The 26619-nt window shown below is 37.2% G+C and overlaps 1 protein-coding gene across 4 annotated transcripts in view; it reads right to left on the bottom strand.

The window, feature by feature from the left end:
• Positions 1–26619, bottom strand: part of LOC124161938 (putative inorganic phosphate cotransporter) — an 84885-nt gene that overhangs the window by 27622 nt on the left and 30644 nt on the right. For all 4 annotated transcript variants that reach the window (XR_006865451.1, XM_046538215.1, XM_046538207.1 and 1 more), the window contains 5 exons: positions 17456–17646; positions 11523–11759; positions 4214–4301; positions 2368–2585; positions 1671–1820 (listed from right to left, as the gene is read on the bottom strand). Coding sequence is in view for 3 of the 4 variants with exons in the window: in XM_046538215.1 (XP_046394171.1) it covers positions 1671–1820; positions 2368–2585; positions 4214–4301; positions 11523–11759; positions 17456–17646 (884 nt within the window). In the remaining variant the exon portion in view is untranslated. The remainder of the gene's footprint in view (positions 1–1670; positions 1821–2367; positions 2586–4213; positions 4302–11522; positions 11760–17455; positions 17647–26619) is intronic.

Below are 26619 nucleotides of genomic sequence, written 5' to 3'. Positions count from 1 at the left end.
CCCGTGAACTCGTTCGCTTTCACACAGTCTCGCTTTTCCGTGATTGTCGCTTCTTCTGATGATTTCCTTCAATATTCCTCAATGTGTTTGAATATATGTCTGGGTCGATCGGCACTCCCTATGTCAGTTTTATTATCCTGTCCTGCTTGGTCACTATAAGACGTCTTACTAATATGCTAAAGTTTAATCACTGACTCAGAGGATCAATAAAACGAAATGCATAATGACATACCAAAAGCATTCTTTTGTATCTCCTTGAGATTCAAATACGCATCTCATTCCACAGTTTTGGTCACTTTATCTAAGCGCTGTCTCTTTTGTTGTATCATAGTTTACCGTGGCATTTTTGATTCGTTGATTTTTTGGGTTTTCACTGCATTGTTTGTCATTAGGTGATGACAGTTTCACCTGAATTCCAGTGGGCATCTTCAGAAGTGCCGATATCGGCATTATACATCTCCTTTGCTCCACAGTTTCTGACCCAGAAAAAAAACCACGTTTTTTTATTTACATGTCCAAAAATTATTGTTTTTCGATGTTCCAGGAAAATAACTTTTTTTAACACTACATAGTAAGTGTCTCCCAAATATATTTGTGAATGACATGAACATAATCAGAAAATTTGAAAATGTGTTAAGAGAGTAAAACAATACATACCTTGAGACTAAATTTGTAGGGCTTCATTTTCATGCTGATTTTATTTTATTTTCTCTGATATATGTATTTAACCAATGAAACTACAGCAAATAACATGTTTTGAAATGCAACTTATGTATAAAAACACATGACGTATTATTCTTTTAACTATGCAAGTGAGACATTTTTATTTTACATTAAAATTTTTATAGATGAAATTAATATTTTTTGCAAAGTTCAATTTTTTCCTAACACTACATCTAACGGTAGAACATAATTGGAACACTTCTACGCTCGTTAGTTAAAAATATGGAGGGAAAACGAATGAAAGAGCGCAATAAAAGGGCGAACAGTCAATCGACTGTTAGTGGTCATTATAGGTATGCAGCTTACCCTGATCATTCCTGTGTTAAATACTCATAAATTTCATGAGAAAAATTGCACGAAAACAAAATATACTGAAGATCCATCGAAGGAGAGTTTTTTTTTTTCGGCTGACAGCTTCATGGGGATGACTGGCTGTGTGTGTCTACCCTACCCATCCCATTCTCTGATTTAGAACCCCCTACCCTCCTTTCATGGGTAGGGGAGACTAAAGAGGACTGGGAAATTTTTTGTGTTAACATTAGTGGCTTTTAATTAATTTTTTTGCAATCCTTAATTGCCTTTACCCTTCTAAATTCCATAGAAAATTCCTCGAGAAATTAGAATCGGTGAGCACTAAGGATGGTCAGATCGGATACCTCGGATCCAAATATCTGTGGATATCACCCTTCACCGGATGCTTCGCAATCAAATTCTCTGAAGACATTAAATCTGGATCGGAAATTTTAAATCAATATATATATATTTATAAATTCAGAGGTAAATATAGGTACAATATATATAAAAAACATAAAAATACCCCGGGTTGGGAAGAAGCACATGACACAAAAAAAAGATAAAAAACACTCACGGTACTAAATTTTCGGTGGCACACATCCACCGTCCTCAGAGTTAGGAAGGAGACTCAGTGTATATATATAATTTATTACCTGTTTGATATTGAAGTGGAGGATGTCCTTCATGTATTTTGGCAGGTCCGTCACTAGGGTATAAAACCCCCAGTCATGCCCAACTTGACCGCATACCAATCCCCATAGAGGTATTGATTTTGCTATTTCTTTCCATGGAGTTTGTTTTCTCTGTTGAAAATAGTAGAATAAATTTTAATCAATTCTTATAATGCTTGAGTTAGGAATGTGTTTATATTTAATTGTTGTCCCTTGATTTATGATTACTGCTGAGCGTGGTCAAACTTTGTACATTTTACGTTCAGTTACATGGCCACAATTGTTCCTAGTTGTTCGTCTTTATCTTGTGTTTAAAATACTCAATTAAATATCATGCTTTTGTATTTACATATATTACATAATAGATTAGTCAAGTCATTGATTTTACTGAATTGTTAATTGTTAGTGTATAGTTGTATTTGATTTATCCTTACATATCTTGTTGTCTGTCAGTAGAAGTGAATCTTTGTGCCTGCAGAACAATTCTTGTTATTCTGCAATGTTTTCCTGAATTTTTTGAATGACCTCCATTTTTTTGGTGACTTTAAAAATAGACTATATGTAAATACTGGTACAGAACCATTCATCATAAAAACAGCAATTTGGTCAGAAGGGTAATAATGGATGAAATACTATTTAACAAACAAATTGAACTCTTAAATTTTATAAGCATAGTTACTTGTTTCTTTGTTTGTGCTGGTATTTCTTTTTCAAGGTATGCTAGCTCCTCAGTAGAGATCCAAGGATGAGATTGTGGTGTACTGTAGCATAATGTGCACCATGCAATGAACCATAAGATTCCTACTACTCCAAAGAAATAAAAAACACTCTCCCATCCCCACTTTGTAATGAGTGGTCCACCGAGAGCTGTTCCTATTATGGTTCCCATTTGTGCTCCTGTAAAAGTAAAATGAGTCACTGATGAGCTGTGGAATTAGTAATTACGAATAATATTTTTACTCAGCATAAAACCCAACATGGTGTAATAGTCTCTTTGCTATAAATCCATTTTTCATGATGCACAAAATGACAAAACCTAAAACAAGTACAAACTTGCATTTTAAAATGGATTGCTTTTATCCATAAATTGCATCAATGTATACATGAATGCCGCAGGTGTGGAAATAGTGTGTGCTGTAATTCTAAAATGATTACCCACCCAATTGAGAAATAAATAAGGCTTGGAGGTGTTTAATTCTATGCCCTGCATGTATCAGGCCAGTAAATGCAGGTGATATTGAGGCCAGTGCACTTTGATAAAATCAACTATTGATGAGGAAGCAGTGTTTGGAAGTCAACATTTTTGAGTATGCCTGAGTATGAAGTCGTAAATTAACTTACTAGCCGTGTATATATCTGCAGGTGCATTATCCAAAATGATAATTATTGATGTTACATTTTAGAGAATAATTGAAAGTAAAAATTTTATTTGATAATTTCATTGAATTCCTATATTTCATTTAATTTTTGTAGTATACAAATATATCTTTTCATGAATATTGTCTTCCTGAATTTATTGTTTTTGCATACACAAATCTATCTAAATCATAATGACACTAATCAGGTCTCTACTGACCTCAAGTTTTGGAGTGGTGGAGGTAAATAGAGAAGTGCTTAGGAGACTCGATGATTTAAGGTAATTTGAAGCATGTAATATGATGTCAAAAATAAAGAACCTCTGAAAACTTTACACCCAAATAATTCAATAATTCAACATACCATTGTTCTGCGCATAGAATCATTGTGTTTTTAGGACCTTGATAGGTGCTTATAAGCTCTAGGTGATGAAAGAATGATGAGCTATTAAATATTTTATGCATAAATGTGGTCTGTGAAGCTATTTAATATTCTATGTGGAAAGTTATGTGTTTTTAATTTTTGACATGGTGTTACTAATTTCCTGCAAGTAAGCCTCCGAGATAGCACAAAGTAAGAGAGTTATCCGTTTCTTATAGTTTTCTTACGGAAAAAATTGATAAGCAGCTTATCTTAAGCTAAAGGACTTAAAAAATTTTCGGGAAGAATAAGTAAGGAATGCCATCAAATATCCTCAGATAATGTAAGTTGCTTCTGTTGGAGCACCAAAGGCGGCTGAACAGCGTACTACACATGCTTCGCTGCTCATCCCAACATGAATTTAAAGCCTTCCGGTGAAATTCAGCGAGTCTTTAAGCGAGGTGCCCGGTCCTGTGAAATTCAGCGAGAAATCAATAAATGCACCCCCTGGGTGTATAAAAACTTTCCCTCTAGGGGTTTTCCTTCGCCACACCATGACAACCCCGATCTCGCATACCGGGTTGGGTCTCCCTCCCACCTCCGAAGCCGGGACAAGGGAATTTTCCTTAACAGGCTGTTGAGTCTAAATACTTGCAGTTTGTAGGAAGCAGTATAGGTTAAAAATCATATCAAATATAACTTATTGTAAAGTAGGGTGAAAATACAAGAAAAAATCAATAAGATGGAAAGTTTCTTATTAAAATTAGTCTTAATTTAGTGATGACCCAATATTCATAGGAAATAAATACCTGAAAACACTAATGTTCCTAAACGTCCTTTTTCACATACAGGTATCCACTTAGCCAGAACAGTGTTCAACGCTGGGTATGTTATTCCCTTTTCAAAGAATTAAGTGAAAGAGAGAACATAACTAATATGATAATAGCTTAATTTTATAGGTCTATTAATAATTTTTAATGAGTTATTTTTTGTCACCAAAGATCATTATTTATCACAAATTCTATGGGTTATGATTAGATAAACATTTGCAATACATTATTAAATTTGAACTTGTTTCAATTATAGATTTTTATGGGACAAGAATTATGAAAGCTAACCAGGTTGGATGCGGAGAAACCTTTTGAGCAAAGAAGTTAAATGGACTGGAGTCATTGTAAGTAGTTATGCAAATGAAAGTATCATGAGAGTATTTATACATATATATTAACTAAGGTTGATTTCCTGTAGTGGCATCACTAAAGGTATTTGAGAGGTAAGATAGAGAGGGGGATTGAGGGTTTAAATTCCACTGAATTTTTTTCCTTTGTGGTGGGTGTGTCTGATTCATTTGCTTTTATATCTGAATTACCCCAATTGTAATCCCAGTGCTCAATGTTTTGAAACGTAATGACTAGGGACATGCAAAAGTCGCAAATGCGATAAGGTGAATTCCGGGGTTTTCTCGTGAATACGCGAATTTCGTGTTAATCGCGATTTTCTCCAATTCAACGGCGATTTTCACCTACTCAGATGCGATTTTCATAATTTTTTTCTTCTGCTCATACTTCCCCCACGAAATTGTTTGTCGAGGCGTATATTAAAGGTACATTATTCTAATATACCCGAGATTTTAATAGCTTTCTTAGCTAATTCAAGTATACCGGGACTAGCCACGGTGATAACTTTACGGGAGTCACCCGCAATGCACAATTGTGCGAAAAATCCACAGGGAAAAAATCATTCGCCTTGACCGGGATTCGAACCCGGATCCCTCGATTTCCGGCCGAGTGCTTTAGCCAGTTAAGCTACCGAGGCGTCATTCTTCCCTGTGGAAATCTAATTTTCAACAATATGAGATAGAATAACGGTACTGCGCAATAGAATTTGATGATCGTAAATGAGTCATCAGCGAGAAATCACGGAGTCATGTTTTCACCTTTAGTATAAAATTCAAAGCGGCTCAAATTCAGTGCATTAAAAATATTCCCGGAGGGTATGAAGCATTAATAACGAAAGAAAACTAGTAACTGATCTGATATATTCATAATGAACGTAAATAAACTCGTACGAAAACATTACTCGCAAGAGGGTTTTTGAAAAATGTCTTTCTTGTCGAAAGATGTCATCAAAGGTCGCTTTCAGATGCGATGACTTTTCGCCGGCCACCGTGATATCCACAGAGATGTCTCGTTTAAAATTGGCCTGAATTTCACGGCGCCGTGCGTCTGATAGTAGCCTCAAGGTAGCACTGTGTGTATTTCACGGCGCACTGCCACGCCGGATTGAAATGGGCGCCTTGGTGACTGTCGACAATGCCGTGCCGTCAACTGCGCGATTCGACTCATTTGAAGACAACCATTGAGACCAATGGTTATTTGAAAGCATGCCATGCAGTTGACGACGTTGGAGCAAAGCCGGCTCGTCTGATGATGGCAAAAAGTGGTGGTGCGCCGTCTATGCCGTGAAGTACAAACGGTGCTAGATTGAGGCAGCTTTTAGCCGAAACGGCTTTTTGCCGGCTGCCGTTTCCGGCACGGCGCCGTGAAATTCAGGCCGCTTTCCGACGAGACGACTCTGGATTTCATGGCGATGTGCCGTGAGCGGCGGCCCGCAGAAATTCGTCGCGTCGGAAAGCGGCCCATGCAGTGATAAAATTCATGATTTCCACAAAGAAACAATTGAAGGAAATAAGGCAACTTGTTTGTTAGGAGGATTTCTAAACCACATTCACACGGTGTCTACAAAGTAGCCAAAATGCCATGGGAATCTGCTGGTTGACTTACTTAAATTACTGGAGGGTCCAAACTATCCTAATGCACACACATTCTATTAAGAGTTAAACCTTTTGCTACTAATGACAAAAATATGCGGCAGGACGTTTCTTGACCCGGGAGACGAAAACCAAAAATTTTCATCTGAGATTTTCCTATGCAGGCTGGCGAATGCCGAAAATACACATTTCCTTGCTCTCCTACTTTTATGACATTGGTGGGTTCGCAAAGTCTTAGTTTCGGGACCCAACACAGGCCGCAAGCGCTAAAATCCGGGAGGATGTACCTAGACCCTTCGTCTTATATTACCCCTCTTTGTGGCAAGGGACCGTAGTCACACAATTGTTCATTCAGTTAATTTGCAAAATAAATATTTGCTTCTTTCTCAAAAAATATTAACTAATAATTGAATTCTTTGTCTTTTGAACAGCAATTACAATTTTTAAACGTAATTCTACCATAAATATTAATGTATATCTCGCTTTCAGTATAAAAATCAACATGGAAATAGTTTATGCATTAAATCCGTCAATACTGACCGTAGAACTTCGTTCAAAATTTGAAAATTCTCACAATAAAATGAGGAACTCAATTGGAAGTCTGGAATTTATGTGCAAGCAACAATAATCCATACAACTAATTCATATAAACAAAGCATGAGTCGACAGCAAACCATTGCACAGTGGTCCCAATTGCGAATCTAGCGGGACAAAATTATTTTTCCCAAAAAACTTAGAGCTTTTGTCGTTAAAATATTCAGAATTGCCAAAATATAGACAAAACACAAAATAACACTAACATAGGCCTTTTCAAGGTGGTTTTTACGAAAAAAAATAAAGTTTAATTTACAAAATAATTTCGTGTTACTTAGAAAAATATGCAGAAAATCATTTTAAAAATCTATAGTAATGCGCTTTTCTTAGTTTAATGAACTAATTACGTTAAAAATATACTCATAAACACAGGATTTGCACATAAAATCGTTTTTCACAGAATGTGAACTGCGGAATATTAGTCATCTTCATCATTATTACTCTACCAGCTCCCTTCATCTCCGAAATTTACCGACTCCACATCCTCCATCTCTTTAACATTACTCATTTCATTAGGTTCAGGTAATATTGGTTCCCTGAGAAGCTGTCTGACATCCATCGAGAGGAAACAACAATTCCTTGGGTGCAACGAACTAATACTGGAAACATAAGGATCAGATGTGACTAATAGTAGGTTAAAAATATCTCTCATTGTGTCCTTTCTTGAGTATTTTAGCGCGTGATTTTCTTTTAATTTCCTAATATGCTTGTTTCTTGGGCCTCTTCGGAAAGCATTCCGATGGGAACTGATGCAATGCAATTCAATGGGGGCAATCAATCACTTTTGTCTCATGAATTAGATTTCATGTAGCGTGAAAGGCATATAATACCATGAGTATGACGCATGTATATTTTTTCTGTTTTTTTGAGCATACGTCTCAAATTCACTTGTAGTTATGGAAAACCACAGGAAAGTGCGCTAAGAATTGCTCCAAGTCATTGAAATAATTCCACCTCTACTCCAGTAATGCCTGATGAAATGTCGGGATTCTTTTAACATCAAAATTCTGATACTATGTACAATTTCTTCCGGTTTATTTCGATGACCAAGAGCATCAGTGGAGAGATCTGCGCCTCTATCTTTTGCACTTCTTTCACAGTTATCTCCTAACTTTCATCTTCCAGAAATAATTTAATGGGTCTACAATGCCTGATCGAAGGTGGCCTGGTATTCTGCCATAAGATGTTGTTTTTATCATTTGATTTTAGCTGAAGAGGCAACATAGAAATGGAAAACATATAGGAATCGTCCACTGGACCTGATTCCTTCCGAATTACAAACCTTTGCTTATATTGCTTGTGCCCATGACTCCCATCTTAACCCCACTTAAATATCATCGTTAGTTTGAATTCATTACCAGACCGAAGGAAAGCGGCGACAACATCTTTCTGAGCCAAAATAGTGTTATTCACTAGGGCCAGTAATTTGACCTCGGCCGAAGTATCAGTAATGGTCAGTTCTTGTGATGGGGGATAGCAAGACAACTTTGAGTTCAAATTAATCTTGTATGAAGGATAAATATCGCACCGTCTCTGGCCTCTCTTCTGATGTTTACGCACTTTTGCTTAGTAGGTTCTTTCCATGTAAAAGGACAAAGCTTTTAATTCTGAATATATTATTGGAATCAAAGTTGAAGACAATTAAGCCTTCTTATAGTTGGTAGCTCTCTTTGGTATGTTTTCAGTTATGTCTTTTATAATTGCAGCCGCATCTTTTTTCCCAGAGCTTGGCAATGAAATCTGGCTTGCAAAACAGGTTCTACTTTCGATATATCCTTCAAAAGAGACTACACACATCTAACAAAATCTGTCTTATTTTCTGGAGCACTGTTTCCACTTTTTATCAAAATTACTTTTAAATAGCATCACAATTTTCCTGACGTCCTTTGGGGTATCTTCATTACAACTTTCAAATGTACTACTCATTTAATAAATCATCTATAGCCTTTTCTTCCTCAGCAATTATAACAATTCCAATTACCGCCGGTACCTTGAATCGCTCAGAATGTGACATGATTTTCCCTATCGATATAAAAATGTAAAAAACTGTAAGCCATGTAATAACTATACCATAAATATCAATAAAAATTTATGCCGTACAAAACTACAATAGTTAAAATTAAAATTTTGTCTTCTATAGCGAAATTTATCCCGATATTCCAGGCGTCGTCCGAGGAAATGCCCCCAGGTCCGCGTCTCAGCGGCTCTCGTTTGTTAACTTCATGGAACAAAAAGGGCATTATTGTCAAAAAGCGCAAGTAGGCGCAAAATGTGATGAAAATATCTATAAATATAAGGACGTTTCCACATGTCTTTGTAGGTTTCGCAATCCTACCTCGACATATATTTTTTATAAGTCAATTTAAACAATTGAAGTCGATAAAAAACGATGTTATAAAGACTGAGAGATTGCCATTTGAAATATAGTATTTGAAACCAATTATATTTGAAGAAAAATCACTCTAAATAATTCTATATACCGATGGCTATAAGATCCCGTTAGAAATTGTCGTTCCTTGCGTTATTGCTATCTAGCAGGTACGTGTTAATGCTAGCGAGTCAGCTACCGTCGGGGTGTAGGCGGAGGGTAGGCAATCTCAACGCGTGACTTTGCAGCTGCATAACATTGTTATAACTTAAATAAACGTTGTAAAAGTTACCAATCATGATGAAGCATTTAGTTGCGGATATCGCTGAACCTACGGCGACTTTATTTTTAAAAGTTGCAAAACTGACTTTTGTCCCGCTAGATTTGCGATTGGGACCACTGTGCATTGGTAGGGTTAAAAACAGCAAAAGGAGGGAGCCCAACTACCCTCAGAGTTCGAGATAATGCAAAATCCCCACTAGGAAGGATCGAAAAAGGTTGGTGTTGATATTGTGTGATTATCCGCAAGACCCTTCTAAACAAATGTCCAACATAAATGCTCCATACAGAGGGGACCGAAGAGTCTCATGGAGTGCAGTTCTGCATTCATGCTAAGGAGAGAACTCCACCATTTTGAAAGGGTTAAGGAAGTTAAAAATGAGCCTCGAGAATATTCATAAGACTGCTTTTTTCGATAAAACCATTTATTACATCTCCAAAACATGAAAACTTCTAAAGCAGCTGCTGTAAAGGCAATGCCTATGCAGATGGGTGAAACGGCATCAACCAAACTTAGTTCTCTTATGGTAGAAGACCTGAGCAGAAAAATAGGTACATATGTACTTGAAAAGATCTCAGTTTTTGATCCCTAGGAAGTTCCAATTACAGACGTGAACCCTGACTTAAAGACAAAAAATTCATGGCCTTGAGTCAATGGAGACAGAGAAGTTGATGTTGGGGTTGTGAGAATTACAGAAATTATGTACCACAAAGGCGAAATTCCCAGGGTTCAGTGGATGTAATTAAAGCAATGCAGGAGGTCAAGTTGTCATAGACATCATTTTTATCTAAGTGCCTTTAAGCAATTTGGACCCCCTCTGCAAATGTGGACTCAGAAAGACTTCCTTCCTGCTATAGCACTGCGTTAGCAGATAAGAGAACAAATCTAAAAGAAGACAATTTGGTCAAAATAGCAATATTTCATTTGAAATTACTGACATTTAAAAGTAATTTCTCTCTCTATGTAAGCTCAATATATGGATATGTGAAGGATAAAGTATATAAAATACGTTGGTGAATTCACCCAATACTCCATGTATATTATTGCTTAAATTATCCCCAGTCAGTAATATCCTAAATTTAGGGCAATGGGTGGGCCACTGAAGCACGGCTCTCAATCGACATAATATATTTGGCCATTAAAATAACACTGACTTCAGGGCAAAATAACATCGCTTTAGTAAAAATATATCACCCCTTTTGTCTATAAAATAACCCCACCTTTTGCATGTCCCTAGTAAAGACTATGAAGGAAACACAAGTTAGCAAAGTATTTTTTTTTTAATTATACACTATGCACATCTTTATCAATACAAAGTTTTCAAGGCTTTTTAGGTTGGCTTTCAAGGTTGTAAGTTTGCTATAAAAAATATAATTAGCTGCTGCATGGTTCATCGTGATGGATTGGTTCCATTGCATCCCATCAAAAACATGTATGTTAATGTGATGGCTGGAAAGTGGGAGGTTGAGGATATGTGTGCATTATTTTTTTCCATGATCATGTTTAAATTTTGTATGATTTTTTGCATTTATCAATTAGGAAAAAAATGATAAGTGGAACAAAAAAAAATTGCAAAGTTGATTTTTTCCGGCCTCTCGGACTTACATTTACAAATGTTTATTTTGATTCTGTCCTTGCCCTTTATTTGCTATAGTGGACTCAGGTTTAGATCTGTTGGGTAAGTCTTGAGGAGATTACTCTGAGTGCTTTACTGGGTGACAACAACCCTAGTAGTGCCACAGATTTACATTGCATTAGTTGTTAATGGAGCGATATCTGTTGAAAATTATTTTGATAAATCATTTTCAGCTTGAAATTACATGCAATCATTAAATGTTCGGAATTATTGAAAAATTTCCAAATTCTTATGTTGCATCTAATCTATTTACCGTATTTCTCCGAATAAAGTCCCCCCCCCCCCCCAATTTTGAGGCTTGAGTTACAGGAAAAAATTCAAAAAACAGGTTTGAATATAGTCCCCCATATACTTTTACCATAGGTATTTTTGGAAAAGAAGGGAGGACAATATTCATACAAATACGGTAATCAATCCTTATAAAATCAGCATTTTCATACGGGGAGAGTATCCAATGATTATTTTCTTACCTCTCCTAGGCCTTCTACCAATCTTATCACAATCATCCATGTGACTCCTCCTTTCTCTGCTACAACAGGTGTTAGAAGGGTGAAGAATGCTGTAATTAATAGGCCAATAGCAAGCACATATTTCCCCCCATAAATGTCTGCAATTCTTCCCCCTGGGAGATGGGTGATGGCATAGCCCCAAAAAAAGGCCCCGAGAACGATTCCTTGAATTTCCTCACTCCAATCATATGTTCCTCCCTATAAATAGAAGGGTGTGCAAATAGTGCAAAAGAAATTCTCTGTGCATACAATGATAATTGACTTGAATAGACTGAAAAGACAGACTATGTCTTAACTTAACAATGAAAAGTTCACATCCTTGCATCACTCTTACAATCTCTAGGTTAAGTTGGCTCGCAAAAAATATAGTAAGTTTACCATAAATGATTGGAAGGTACCATTTCAGCTAAGTTAGTCCTCTTGTAGCAAGATGAAATTTCATTTCCAAGACAGATGAAGTGAGTCTAAAATAGTTATGAAAGAGCAAATGTTGGCTCTTAAGTTTAGGTTACAAAGTTTAAAAAAAATATAGAGAGAATTAGATGGATGTAAGCTATGACAAAGTAATTGAAGCTTATTTTTTTACCACCCATCAAATTCCTTGATGAAATGTATCATTATTATTATTTGAACCGTCAGACTGTACATTAGGGTGGATCAGAGAAATCGATTTTTTTCAAATCCATATGGCTGAATGAAAAAAGTTGTGGGACCGATCAAATTGGGCTCCATTTTGATGGAATGAAAGATGATACTCTTTTACCGATGAAAAAAAGGCAAGAGGACTTATCAATCCAAGTTTGGAGAGGAACATGTGGTGTTAGTTGAAGAACTGGGGTCCCTTGTTTTTGGGATTTGCCTCCCCCATTGGATTATTAGCAAAAGTTATAAAATCTGTGAATCTTGACTTCTTTGCGAAAGTAAAAGTAGAAACACCAAATTTAAAAGGAATTGGATATGATAGTACTAAGGGAATACCGCCCAGAAAGGAGGCATCATCCCTCTGCTACAAGCACACTTCCAACGTCCCTTGCAGTGGTCTGTTAATTGCACTAAGTTGACATAGTATGCCGACATATTAATATAGAGGGCTATATAGGGCCCCAAATTTGAGGACCTATATGCTCATAGCTTCACAAATGACACGACCACGATGTTGTAGGGATTGAACCTCTACCATCAAAATTGTCTCCCGATATTTACTTGAATACGCTGAGCACTGATCAGCATTGTCTTATGGAAAATTTTCAATGCTGTGTTTATAGGAATTTACTCAAAAATTGGGCACAAAAAAAACTCTGGGAAAATCGACCCATTCCTGCATGACTTACAACGGCCAATGGGATGCTGAGGCTCTACGTGTCCACCAGAAATCCAAGCACCTCATAATAACTTTCATTCAAAATGTTTATGCACCCATTTGATTTTTAGTAAAGCTGGATCATTTCATGCACGATGGTACTGTAAATTTGTGGAGGCTCATCATCTGGTTTAAAACTCTGTCGGAAGAGCTGAAAGCAGGATATCCCGGTTATATATATGTATCCGGTTATTCTAAGAAACGGATTTTTCAGTCACCCTGACAATATACTGCTAGCTGTAATAGCTGGCGAGCATGAGGCAGTGAGACAGCATGGGGAGAAGCAGAATGAATTTTGCTGTATTTGGGGCGTGGGATGGGGAGAGGAGAGCGGGGAGGGGACAGGAGCAGCCTGCTGCTCTTCCATCCACGACGCTGCGTGGGTGTTGGAATATTTTCTTGGTGGATGCGCACTCAAGTTTGGCATTTTGTGGCTCAAAACTGGCAGATACGTCAAAATTCTCAAAATGTGTGCATTAGGGTTATGACTTTTTGTACAAAATTTGATTTCCTGTGCCACAAAAGGATGAACTTTTGCCCAAAAATAACGCCCTAAGTCTTAGTTTTGTTCTATTTTTTTAAAAAGGTCACCCCAACAAAAAATTAGAATTTCAGCCCTACACAAGTTCTTTCTAGAGTCTTGTCGAATGTTCTTCAAAGATCTCAATCTGTATGATGGAACTCTATAGAGTAGTCTGGATATTTGTAACTCTCTGACGTCTTCTATGGCAGTATTGAATTTTACATTACTCAATAGAAGTGCCCAGAAAGTTCTAGAACGTTCTCCAATTTTTAAGTATATAATTGTATACCTTTGTGATCTTCTTATAATTTATTATTCTTAATTTATTATTAATTTATCCAAGTCTCCAACTGCAATTTGAAGTCGTAATGTCTCATAAGGTAAGTGCAACTACTATTGAAGGGAACAAGAAGATCTGGGAGAATAATCGTACTCAACAGCAAGACTCAAATAGAAAAAGAAGAACTGCTCCACTAGAAGAACAGTCACTGGAAAAGAACAGCAGGATACCACTGAAAATCCAAGTTTTTGGCTGCTATCTAACCCTTGGAACATCTATCAAAGGAAGGAAGGAACAAGTGAAAAAGATTATGAAAGAAGTTACAAGTTTGTGGCGAAAGAAATTAAATTTCCTAACTTTATCAAATCAAGTAGTACAATCAAAACTAGAACATGTGCTAAGACCTATGATGAATGTGTAAAGCGAGGAAAATAATTTTCTTTGAGTGAAGTATTTGACATAACAAAAGATAATGGTGAATGGCTGTGCAGTGAGGTTAGAAAGTTATATCATCCACAAATTGAGAGTAAAGGAAAAGTAGGTTATTCTACTGAAAAGTCAGCCAGTAATGAATCTATCCATCCATCCAAAAGAAGAAAAATGCCTTTGGCATATACTTCCTCAACAGCAACTGCAACAATAATGTCAGCTTGTGTATCAGAGACTGATAGTGAATTTCAAGAGTCCGAAGAAGAGGAGACCACAAGCACATGTAAGAAGTACAGCAAAACCACAATTTTAAATTTATCAAGCAGCAAAGCATCAGCAGTTTGTAAACAGCTATTTCAAGATGGGATTAATGTGGATATGCCTTCACAATCGGGTACTTACAGATCCACTATAAAAGAAGGCGTTACAGTAAAAGAAGAAATGAAGAAAATGCTACAATTAGAAAAATTTTTGATTAAAAAAATAATGGAAATTAGAATCAAGACAAATGGAAAAATTTATGGAAATGTGTAAAGATGATTGTTGCTAACAATGCAAATGTGAAAACTGGAAGAAAGAATGACGTTGTCATCAGTTATTCAGTTTGCTGAAAATAAACTAGGAAAGCCACAATCCATTGCCTGTCAGCACCATGTTCTTGATCGAGTTCTTCACTTAGTAATGGATAGTGAAATTGAAGGAAAAGAGACATCTCCCAACATTGAATATCCATTTATTCCGGAACTTGTAAATAATTATGAATAGCTAAAAATGAAATTCAACAATCGTAAAATCAATTACTGAATCAGCAGGATGACGTGATGATATGAAATTTCTATGTAATTTAAATCGGGTTTTCCGTTTTTTTTTTAAGAAACTGGAAGATTTTCTAAATTGCAGTTTCAGAAAATACCTAATTTAAGAAATGTCAGGTGGAATTCCCGAACAATACTAACTCTTTTGTCATTTATTCTTTTGCCAGAAAAAAGACCTACTCAAAACTTTTAGATTAATCCCCGACAGTTGGGCAGATCCAGTAGGGTAGCCATGAATTACGATTGGGGGGGTTACAATTTCACTAATCTAAAAGTTCATGATTTTTCAATATTTTGTTTGCCAACTGCCTCAATTTCAATCTTTTACGAAGATAAGTAATTTTGTTTTATATTTTGGTGGTGGGGGTTGGTCCGAACCCCCCGGACCACCTCGCTACACCATTGAACAGATGTGTGCTAATGCATAAGTGTTATAAAATTGTATCATTATAATTTAATTTATAATCTAAATAAAAAAACTGGTACACAATGATTTTTTCACCGAATATGTTATTATGGTAAAAGTAGTTTTTTGGGTTGGGGGTGACCTTTATTAAAAAGAAAATAGAAATCTTTCTTTAGTTTTGAACAGGAACATGGGGTTACAAAAAGGTCATAACCCTAGTGTGCTCAATAGGGCAATAACTCTGCAAAATCAATAGGGAATGGCCATAAAATATTAAATTTTCCGATATTTTACTGTCCCCCCCTAAATGGCATTTGAGCGAGGGTCAGGGGTTCACCTACAGGTCTCAAATTTTTCAGGCCTTATTTTTGATCAGCCCCACAACTTTTTTTCATTCGGCCACATGGATTTGAAAAAAATTGATTTTTCGATCCACCCTACTGTACATGTGACTGAGCATAAGGAAGTGTTTCAGAAATGTCAGGGTAGCATTCACGTTGTGACCGTTTTATGAAGATAGTCTTTGGTTTGCTGATAATGTCTCAATACCCTGGATTCATCAACTTTATGTTAGGTTAAACATTGATGGTGGCATTTCTGTGGTCAATTTAAGGTTGTATCATAATTTAGATTGCATTAGTTCCAAGAACACATATATGTAGATATTATGTCTGCTCATCACTAAGCACATATAACAAGGTTAGTCTTTGGGGGACTGTTAGGCAGGGCGGTTTTTTACTTTCCACTGTGCCTTGGTGATTTGGAATATCTCGCAGTGATAATGCATCTTATATCTAAAATTTGTATAGAAGTGGCTTTTAGATGTTCATAAATTATTTTTAAACACTGTTTAGCTTGTGAAATAAAAACTTCTATGGAGAGCCACCTTAAAGATCCCTCTGTACAATTTTTCTTGTAATTACAAGGAGCCCAGTGAGAAATGGGTGGTGGAATCCACGTGGAACCCACGTGGAATCCACGTTGACTCGTGGATATATGGTGGTGGTGGATATTGAGTGGTTGGACCCACGTGGAATCCACGTTGATTTCAAGTGGATTTGTGGTGATTAGCATAAAATGTTAAACAGAATTTCTAATTTGTGGAACTTAACTCTCTGGTGACATTGCCTCATTTATCATCCTGAAACCACGCTAGTTATGTGAAAATGTATCGCACATTCTATTTTTATATAATTCGTGGAAAGGCAGCCATGAGAGCACATGAAAAATCGTAGACACATATATAGAAGGTTTAGATATAGAGTGGTTGAGGTTTTAATGGTTTTAGGACAGCACCTACTGCTGTTTTAATTTTTCCACCAAATTTCCACGTGGGTTCCACGTTGATTCCACGACCAAAAACACGTGGTATCCACGTTACATCTCCACGTGGGTTCCATGTGGATTCCACCAACCATTTCTCACTGGGAGTGGGGGCAGTGAAATAATCATTAAATCTGACATAAATCAAAACTGAATGATCAATGTGCAAGTAAAATCTCCCTCTGAGTGCCAATATCTTGACCCACAAACGTAGTTCTTTTCGGTGAGCACCCAACCAAGGAAAACAAAAAAAGTAAGAGAAAATAAAATTTCTTGAGAAGCAGAAGTGGTGCCAGAAACTTTGTCATAAAAATTTTTTAAGTGACTGTTCATAATAAATTGGCTGACTTAATTTCCACAGCAATTTGAAGAAAGCAAGGGCAATAAGGATTTTTGTGGAATTTAAGGGTCATTATGAGAAGGGCATATGTTTTGGTAAGGTTTATTTTGACGGTATCATACCTATTTCTGAAGCATGTGGCAGTGAGAGGGGTGTAGTTTAACCTCCTAGACCCACGACTCACTATGGCCTTAGTGAAAAGCGTGTTATCGAATAAGAAGGTGATTTATAAAGGTTGCTTTCAAGCAGCACATGTGTTCAAGTATCTTGTGTGCCAGCAAACTAGTTACAAGCATTGATTGTTATCCATTTATATGTGCTTTGTGATGAACAGATGTAATGTTCAGAAATCATTACATTAAGTTCTCTTATGTATCATAAAAAGGCCATTATGGTAATCTATGTCAAAGTTACTTACTGTAAAAGGTTTTTCAAGTTCATCGTAGAAAGGGCATGTGTCACTATCTCCAGTTCCTGCTGTAGTGTTTCTTTGAGATTTATAGGTCACCATTTCAACTATTGCAATTGATAAGCAAACACGCATGGCATACGCATTTGAAAGTGCCAGAAATCCCATGAAAGCTAAAATATACCGCTTTGGAAGCCATGCTGTGGAAGAGAGAACAAAATTTATGGTTAGAAATAAAAAAATGTACCTGGAATGAAATCTGGATCAAAAAAATGAACCTACATATTAGTCCTGGACTTAGGGTGCACTTCGAAAGCTCATATTCCTGCTATGATTTTACAACGCTGTTTTTTACAACCATTTTTTGGTGGGAATTCATAACAGTCAAACCCCATAATGGAAGTTATCACTAGGAAAGGGATTCTAGTTGGGTGAGAAGATTATCCTTCCTGAGACAGAATGGTCAGACATTTTCCGTGTAAAAAGTAGCTAAGAAGGTTTAGGTGAAATTTCGGAAATATAATTGCTTTTTCATGTAGAAATCCTCTCATTCAGCTAGCTACCTTTTTCATATTATACCTATGTACTTGTAATTTCAAATCCATCAATGAAGTAAATCTGGTGTTGTGATTGAAGTTTGGATTGAATAATGAAGAGAAGGCATACTTACTTAACTACACTTAACTACATAAAATACTCTCGTGGATGGAATTATATCTATGATGTTAAGGTGGGGCAAAAATTTTGCATAAAGGAGATCATTGCAATAAAACAGCCTTTGACTGGCATGAATTCAAATGCTTTTGCATGTGTTGCACCAGGGAATTTCATCTGTACAGTTACTATTCTCTGTCCATTTTATCTTTGCGGGTGAGCTGGTATGACTAAAGCAAGTGGGGATTAGGGAAGGGAAAGTTTCTCAACTATCCCTTTGCCAATCAGTAAACAGCAGGTATGACTTCAGCCAGTCGCTCTCAGACCTCCATTGAGTTAACAGCATAATCTGCTCGTGGAGCGTGGAAACTTCACTCGTTCTGCTTGTATGTGACTAAGTATGCCTTCCACCAATGGTGCCTCATTCAGTCTGGTAGCTTACAATGTCATGGACTTCTGTGAAACGATTATCCTCAATATTTTCCAAATGAGTAGGTATATTGCCTCGGTGCCTGGGCCAAAATACCTGTGGCCACCCATGACTCACACGTTTTCAGTGATAAACTAGGCCGGCTATGAACATTTGGCAACATTGAGTTCTCTCTTCCCATCTCTCTCGGTACAACCCCCACCCCATTAGCAAAGCCTTCCAAGAGTGTCCGGGCTCTCACTAAAACTCACCCGCAAACATAAAGTGAATAGATTATAGTTCTGACTAATTTGCTGTTTTTACAAACTTATAAGTGAGACAAATTTTCTTTTCATATCTTATGATTAGTTTTCTGGTTATGATGGTTTTAGAGGGACCACCCTGTAGTCAGTCAGTCGGACAGTTATCACCCACCTAAACCTTACAATCCCTTCCTAGACCCTTCCATGACAATCAGGGCTGGAGCTGGCTCTCTATCATACAAGGGGTTAAAAATATGTCCGCCTCCAGTATAATTTATGATTCTAGAATAAGTAACTTAGCTATTAGTCATGGATTTTATCATTATATTTGTCTAATGATGAATTCTCTGGCTTTTTTGTGACATTCTACTATGAATTTTAGCCTTTCATCCATGCACAGCAAATTTTAAGAGTTTTTCCTTAAAATATCAAGGCATTCAACGTCACTTGTCAGGTAATTTCGTGTAGGCATAGAATTCAAATAGAATTATATGTGTGTATTGTATACTCTGGCAAGCTTGCAAAATTGATGTATGGAGAGTTTTTTTTATTACTGACTTCAAAAATTCATTGATACTGATTTAATAATGTAATCGCTGTGCATGAATGTTTAAATCTAAATTCAACCTATTAATTGTTGGAGTAAGAAATGTATGCAGGATCCACAAAAAATTTACATTCATGATCAATGCTTGATAGATGAGTATTTACGAAAATTCTGCATGTTTTATGGGAATATCTAGTTTCTTAAAATGATAAAATTACAATTAGGATATTTGCCCAATTATCCCAAAATTTTTCTGAAATATTTTGATGCTTTTGGGGCAGATTAATTTGAGGAAATAATCATTTTCTCAAAGAAGATTCAAGTAAGTGACTAATGTTGAAAAATGAAGAAGAATAAGAAGAATTGAAATTTCCTAAATTGTGACTTTGTTTTAAATTTTTAGCATATAATATCATAATTTGTCAAAAACTTAAATATAAATTTTAGAATAAATAGTAATTATCACAATTTTAAACAAGTTTGGAAATGTAGATCATATGTTTCACTCAAGGCATAACGTTAAGGTAGAAATGAAATGAAATTAAGGGTAATCTGATGGCTGATAAAAATGAAAATCCTTTAATTCTATTTACTTGTGTATCATAGAGGATATACTGGCACCTACAAACTCTTATAATTTCTCTAGTTAAATGCTTACCATCTGTACATGACTATGTGCTAGATAAGTGAGTCATATATGCCATATTTGCTAATTTTTAGATGAAAAAATATATTGTAATAGTGCAAAAAGGATTTACACCAAAGCAGTCGTGTAGTTCGTATACAAATTAATTTAATTTTTATCTTACCCAAAAAATGATGGAATTTACAAATTGAGCTATTCATTGATTATTAAACTAAATTGGTAATCAGCCAGCTATATCATTAAGCCTTCTTTGACTTTTTAATATTCATGTCCAGAGTCTCTTTGTGCCTGATTTTCTTTGGTTTCCCTGGCCTATTCAATATCTGGATGGAAGCTAAGGTTGTTGCAGTGGTTCGGTTGTCATAAACACAGAGTGAGGCAGATAGTAGGCAGTACATATTGCCATCATGGTTGTAGCTCTTGTGGGAGATCATGGCTGTTATGATTAAGAATAGAGTGGTTTTTATATTTTTTTTAATCGCCTAATTCGAAAGATTATTACTCCTGGAGTTTGTATTTCACGCTTTTAGATTTTTAAATGACTGTATATATTTTTTGAGATTTAATGAAAAGTGAATATTTTCATGTGTGCAAAAGCATGACGACTGAGTATGAATGCTGGGAAAAGCCCATGTGACATCATTCTGGTCCCGGCTTCCACTGTGTGAGGCCACCTAATTGGTGCAAGGCTATGAGTGCCGCTATGATGCAGGCTGCTCGTAGGTAGCACAGAACCCAGCTGGCAGGTAGCACTTGGCTTTGGAGAATAGGTGTAGATTGGAGGGATGGACGACTGATTCGTAATCTGAATTTTGCCCAGACTGCTCAAGTGAGTGTAGCCGACGGAGAATCTGGGTGGACAAGCATTGGCCGAGGTTTGAGGCAAGGCTGTCCTCTATTGCCGCTGCTTTTTAACGTATACGCTGAGGAGATAGTAAGAAAAGCATGGGTCAAGTTGGAAGCTGGAGCAAAAGTGGGAGGAATGACTTTTTAATCGGTAAGGTTCACGGATGATCAGGCGCTGATTAACCAGTCAGCGAGGGGACTGCAGGCTCCAGTGGATGCTTTAGACGAGCGGTGCGAGGAGTATGGGATGAGGATAAATCACAAGAAGACTAAGGTAATTCGGTTTTGTAAAGCATCGCGAGCGAGGAATGTGAGACTCAAGATAGAAGTAGGGGGGGGGGACTTGAGCAGGTAGAGAAATACAACTATTTGAGCAGCGCATTAGAGGAAAACGGACACAGTAGCAAGGACATCGGGAAGCGAATTGTAATATCAAAGGAGGCGTTCATGAACAGGAGGGAGCTTCTGAGCGGATCGTTATGTAAGACTTTAAAGAAAAGGTTAGTGAAAAGTTTGATCTGGAGCGTAGCTCTCTACGGTGCGGAAACGTGGACACTGAGGAAGGAAGAGGAGAGAAGATTGGAGGTATGTGTGAGGAGGAGATGTGGGTGTGGAAAAGAGTGGAGAATGTGAAATGAACGGAGAGGAAAAGGAACGACGAAGTGCTGGATATAGTTGGCGAGGAAAGGCAGCTTTTAGATGAGATACGTATAGGAGATAGAAAGTTTGGAGGGAGCGAGTACTTAGCGGAGAGGGGATGTTGAAAATGGTGTTATAGGGTAGAATGTTAGGGAAATGATGGAGAGGAAGGAAAAGAATAGGATTTTTTGGGCAGATTGAATGGGCCTTACAGTGAATTGAAGAAGGCAGTGCTGGAAGGAAAGGGAGGCACCCAGATCACTTCGCTTTAGTACTCCATGGTAACCTACCTTAATCGGTAGAATACTATAATAATATTTTGGAGGTATCCCTCGAACTTTATTACGTAAGAGATTGTTTTAAGTATATTTCCTATTACTTTAAAATACGAGGGTACGAAACGTAATCAGCATGCGGAACTTACGTGTGAGGTGCGTGTATGGTGTTGCCTAATTGTTAGGATATGTGGCTGAGACGACCCCGAAATACGAATTATTTATGGTAGAACTAAGCTTTCTTTCGAATCAATTAAAATCATGTCCGTCATAAAGTGGCGAATTTGTTTGAGTTTGCATTTGAGTGAATTTTTTTAACCGTCGCTGAAACTGAAAGATGCATCTTGAAATGTTGTGTCCTAATCGAGCCCTAAACGTTTTTAAGTTGCTAATCTTATGACCACGCTCTTCTGATTCATTTGCTGGAATGAGTGTCACACGAACGGTTGTGATACGTGAAATAATATGAAAAGTTTGAAGGAAGGTTTAGTCCATGTGCACTCGAAATTCGTCGTATTCACCCGAAACCATTCAGTACATGTGATTATTCGTAAATAATTAGATTTTTTTAGATTTTTTCATACTGGGTGGAGTCATTTGCCTCATATCGCTTATTCATTCAATATTCCACTCCATTCTACACTCCAGAGAAAGCGACAGAGCCATTACCTGCGTATTGTTCAGTGTGTTATTCATGCTTTGTATAAACTTTTGATCCTTTTCCCACAAAATCTGTTAATTTATTGTAGCTCGCCATACTTCTTCAATGTAACTTTCAGTGGCGGTTTGCCCATAAGGACTCTCGGACGCCGCCCCTCCCAAATATTTGAAAAAGTAAAAAAAATAATTATCCATTAATTTATAATTATACATTGATTAATGAAAGTGTTTTTCAGTCCCATACATCGAAAGTGTTGGAAAAAAACGAAAAGAAATAGCGCGAAATGTTCGTATTTGTAGCCGTGGGGCGCTGGCCAGAACGTCCCAATCCATCCCCATGCAGTTATATGGAGAGTAGTCGTGGTGGGGACTGCTGGTGCTATGACGCGTCTAACATGCTGCCTTACGGAAGCCTTGGGACGTCGTCCGAGATTGCGCAGAGCGACGAGTGAGTTGACATCGCTGCGCAGGCCGGCGGGCGTATAATCTGGCGTCTTCTTGGTGCTGCCACAGAAAAGGGACCTACGGAATCAGAATGGTCAATGTACTGGGTGTAGTTATAAGATTTTAATTTTTAATTGCTGGTAGGTATTGCTACAGTAAATAAATTAAAGCCATTAAATAAAGTAAAGCCATTATGCTTGCGTTTTTTGGTGTTTGAATTCCGGAACACATAAAATCCAACCAGTTAAAGGCCGTATTGACGAAGGAAAACTATTCTCGAGTATTTGCCACAGTTCTGTTATGATTACGAATTTCAAGAACCGTTGGGAAACTAATATTTAATATTTAGGCCTTAACAATGTATTAATATCTTCCCGATGATTAGAAATGCGGTACCTATTTTTCAGATAAATTTATCATAAGACCTGCAGTATTAGGGAAAAATCAGTTAACATTCCCCACTGATTTATAATTTAAGAAATAGGTGCGTGCGTGATAGGGTGAATGATTAAACATGATTTAAACCGTAAAACGTGACTTTAAATAGAGTCATCCAATGAATGTCAAGAAGTGCCGCGTACAATGCACCTTTTGTGTGTAGGTTCATCATTTTTCTAGCCGTCCATGTTGTATTAGTTCATGTTCACCTAATTCATCAGCGGCAGAGCGGTAGCTGTCTGACGGAAAATGTCCACTTGGGTCTGATTTAAGTGGCTTCGAAGAGTTCATATCAGTGCGGAGATCCTTACAGCTCCCATCTGTGGCTCAGAGTCGTCTTCTTTTACGATCTAGAATTTATATATTATTATATCATGGCAATGATTTCGAAGTCATGGTTATTCCAAATGCGACCCGTTGGCGTCTCGTGTGTTTACCACTTATGAATCTTAGACTCAAGGAGATGGTTCGTGACGTCCTTTGTTTGCTTGAATGCCTTTGCTGACCTTAAATTCGTCCCTCAGCTGAATCAGCATTAGTGGACCACGACTTCTATCTCCCTTGAGTCGTCCTTATAGTAACGGCATGACTCTCGGAAAGAACGGAGTGAAATGAGTTCAGACATCATTTTCGAGGATTTAACTGTGCGTAATTGCCGATTAAGAAGTTTCTTAGTGCTGTGTGTACATTCAAGAAGACAATTTTGAATTGATCAACAGTGCTCGTTTTTTTTAGGGAAATATAGGGAAAAATTTTCCCAATTCTGTGTCCAGGCACCTTGTTCTTTTTGGTGGTATTTTTCGTCGGCCTATTTTGTGCCGTCCCTTGTTTATTTATAGACTAGTGCCCTTGCCATGTGTTCAATCGGAAAGAAATTGTTGTCCGGCGCGTTATTTCAACGAACGTGTAATTGATCACTTTGCTGGACAAAAGGAAAGAAGGATGGACTTCTGCAATATAACTAAAGGCATGTGAGTATTTCAGATTTTGTTAAAAATGTGTGAGAAATGTTTAATTATTGATTTTAAATCATACTGTATTCAAGAATCATCGCGAACACCGCCATCAAAGTTTACATCTGCAATAGGAAAGCGCGCGCATTCTAGTAGTGTTTGTTGCCTAGTGGAAGTCAGTGACACTCCCCTCCCTCCTCAGGTGTTACAAGTGTCATTGCTACCTAAATCATTGCAAATGTTGTATAGATTTGACAAATAACGTATTATGATTGCAAAACGAACAACAGAAGTGTATTGAGGGCATATCCGCACGAAGAATGTATGCGATAAAACCTAAAGTTACGTATTTTCGTTTGTATTTGCAAAATATCGCAGCAAATATATTTTTATTCTTCAAGATCATTGATCAGTATAATCGAGAGTCCGGAATAAGCCGATCCGTATGACCGAGAGTCTATGGCATTTGGTATTTATTAATCAAGCTTTATTAGGAAAACTAGGTATTTTTGTTGAAAAAAACGGAACATATGGCATCACAAAATTTAATTCCTAGATTGCCGTAAAACTTAATAAAATACACGAAATATTAAAAACTTATGACCCCCCGGTGGAGTGCGCCCCCCCTAGCATTTGACTCACGAGCCGCCACTGGTAACTTTGGATCGGTTTATTCAGTTCAATGCGCCCATTTAATTACTGCAAATCCAATTAATAATGATATTATACATGATATATATAACGATTTAGGGACCTACGGGATTCCATAGTATTCGTCTTGATCTTCGGGAAGAGGTATTGGCTAACGATATACGAATGTGGTAAGAAAATGTTTACATTGATTCTATGCAGTAAATATTTCCTGTTTAACTTAAAACTCGGTGCAATCAAAATACAAAAGCCCGATGGATTGAATAAAAACGTGCGTGTATATATTATTATGGCCGTTTACTCCATTCCTACTATACCTTTTGTTGAAGATAGGAAATGGGAAGTTTTATTTTCAAAGTTTTCCAAAATATTTAATTGCCTCATTTTATTCATTTATCGTCTCTTTCTAGCGCTAGAAGTACGAAAAATGGCTTATTTCTTCCTAGAAGCTTCCGGCGCATTTATCTTATTTTGAGAAAAGTAAATTCTATGATGGAATGAACGCTTCGGCTGTGGTTTCCAAAAAACGGTCTGACCGAGCAATCTTCTAGTTATAATAGGGTGGTTTCCTATTATTTTTTTATTGCTTTAATCGAAAGATTATTACTCCTGGAGTACGTATTTCACGCTTTTAGATTTTTAAATGACAACATCTATTTTTCGCGATTAAATGAAAAGTGAAAATTTTCAAGCGCGCGAAAACGCGACGCTTAAGTATGAATGCCGGGAAATATCTCCGTACGTCGTATTTCTGGTTCCCCTTCCCGCCCGGTGAGGTGACCTTGAGGCGAGGCTTAGCGCTGATACGTCGCAGGATGCTAGCGGATAGCTGAGTACCTTGCTGGATGGTAGCGCTTGGCTTAAAAAAGGTTTATTAATACCTTATCAAACGAAGAAAACTTTCCGACCTTAGCCAGTTTTAGTAGGTGATTATTAAGACATGTTTCCCTGAGCTCTGTGCCTCATGCATGCATTGGTAACCTCAGACGATGTATAACTCCTATCCTCTCGTGTAGAAACTAGGTCCCTGTGACGTCACGTGGAGTGGAATCGCATGGGCGCCAATCTGGCCTTTTTCAAATGAGGATAAAATTTGACCCTTGCCATTCGTCTAAACTGGTATTTCAAAAACCAAATAATTTGTGTATTATGAACACACTAATGGTGGGTAACGAATCGCAATCAATGCCTTTCGTTTTCTTTGATGAAGGAAACTACCCTATTTGGGGTATCATTTAATTAGTCAGAATTTCGTTGTTTCGGTTCAAAATCACTTATTCGTAAAGCCAATATTCTAGCCCTCTTCCCCAGTTGAGGTCCTTTGTTTGTTATATTTGGGGTTAGCGCCGTGCCTCTAATCGCCAGAACGGTAATGAAATAAAAATAATGTCGTTGCGATATACATTGATCGTTATCGAAAGCAGGCAGCCGTTTAACACTCACAACGCAAAAGGGAGCAATGAATGATACTCCTGATCTATACTACTGCGTAGTAGTGGGTAGTTTTCAATGGCGTATTATTTTTTTAATAACGAACACCTACCTGTGTTTATTAGAAAAACCGAATTATCATTTTAGAATTGACGTGGGCAGTGGAAGTCTCGTTACCTATTTCATTTACGTTTTATCCTTTACATTTCTTTATTTAATTTTGGTACCATCCTATGAGGAACACCATCGGCTTATGACTATGCCTCCAAGTAGAAGCATCTCATTTCCGCTCCTCTAGAAAATGTTTGTCCTCATAG

This window comes from Ischnura elegans, chromosome 1 (assembly GCF_921293095.1).
Source record: "Ischnura elegans chromosome 1, ioIscEleg1.1, whole genome shotgun sequence".
Classification (NCBI taxonomy): domain Eukaryota; kingdom Metazoa; phylum Arthropoda; class Insecta; order Odonata; family Coenagrionidae; genus Ischnura; species Ischnura elegans.
The sequence above is the reverse complement of the archived record's forward strand: the minus strand, read 5'-3'. Positions and strand labels throughout refer to the sequence as shown.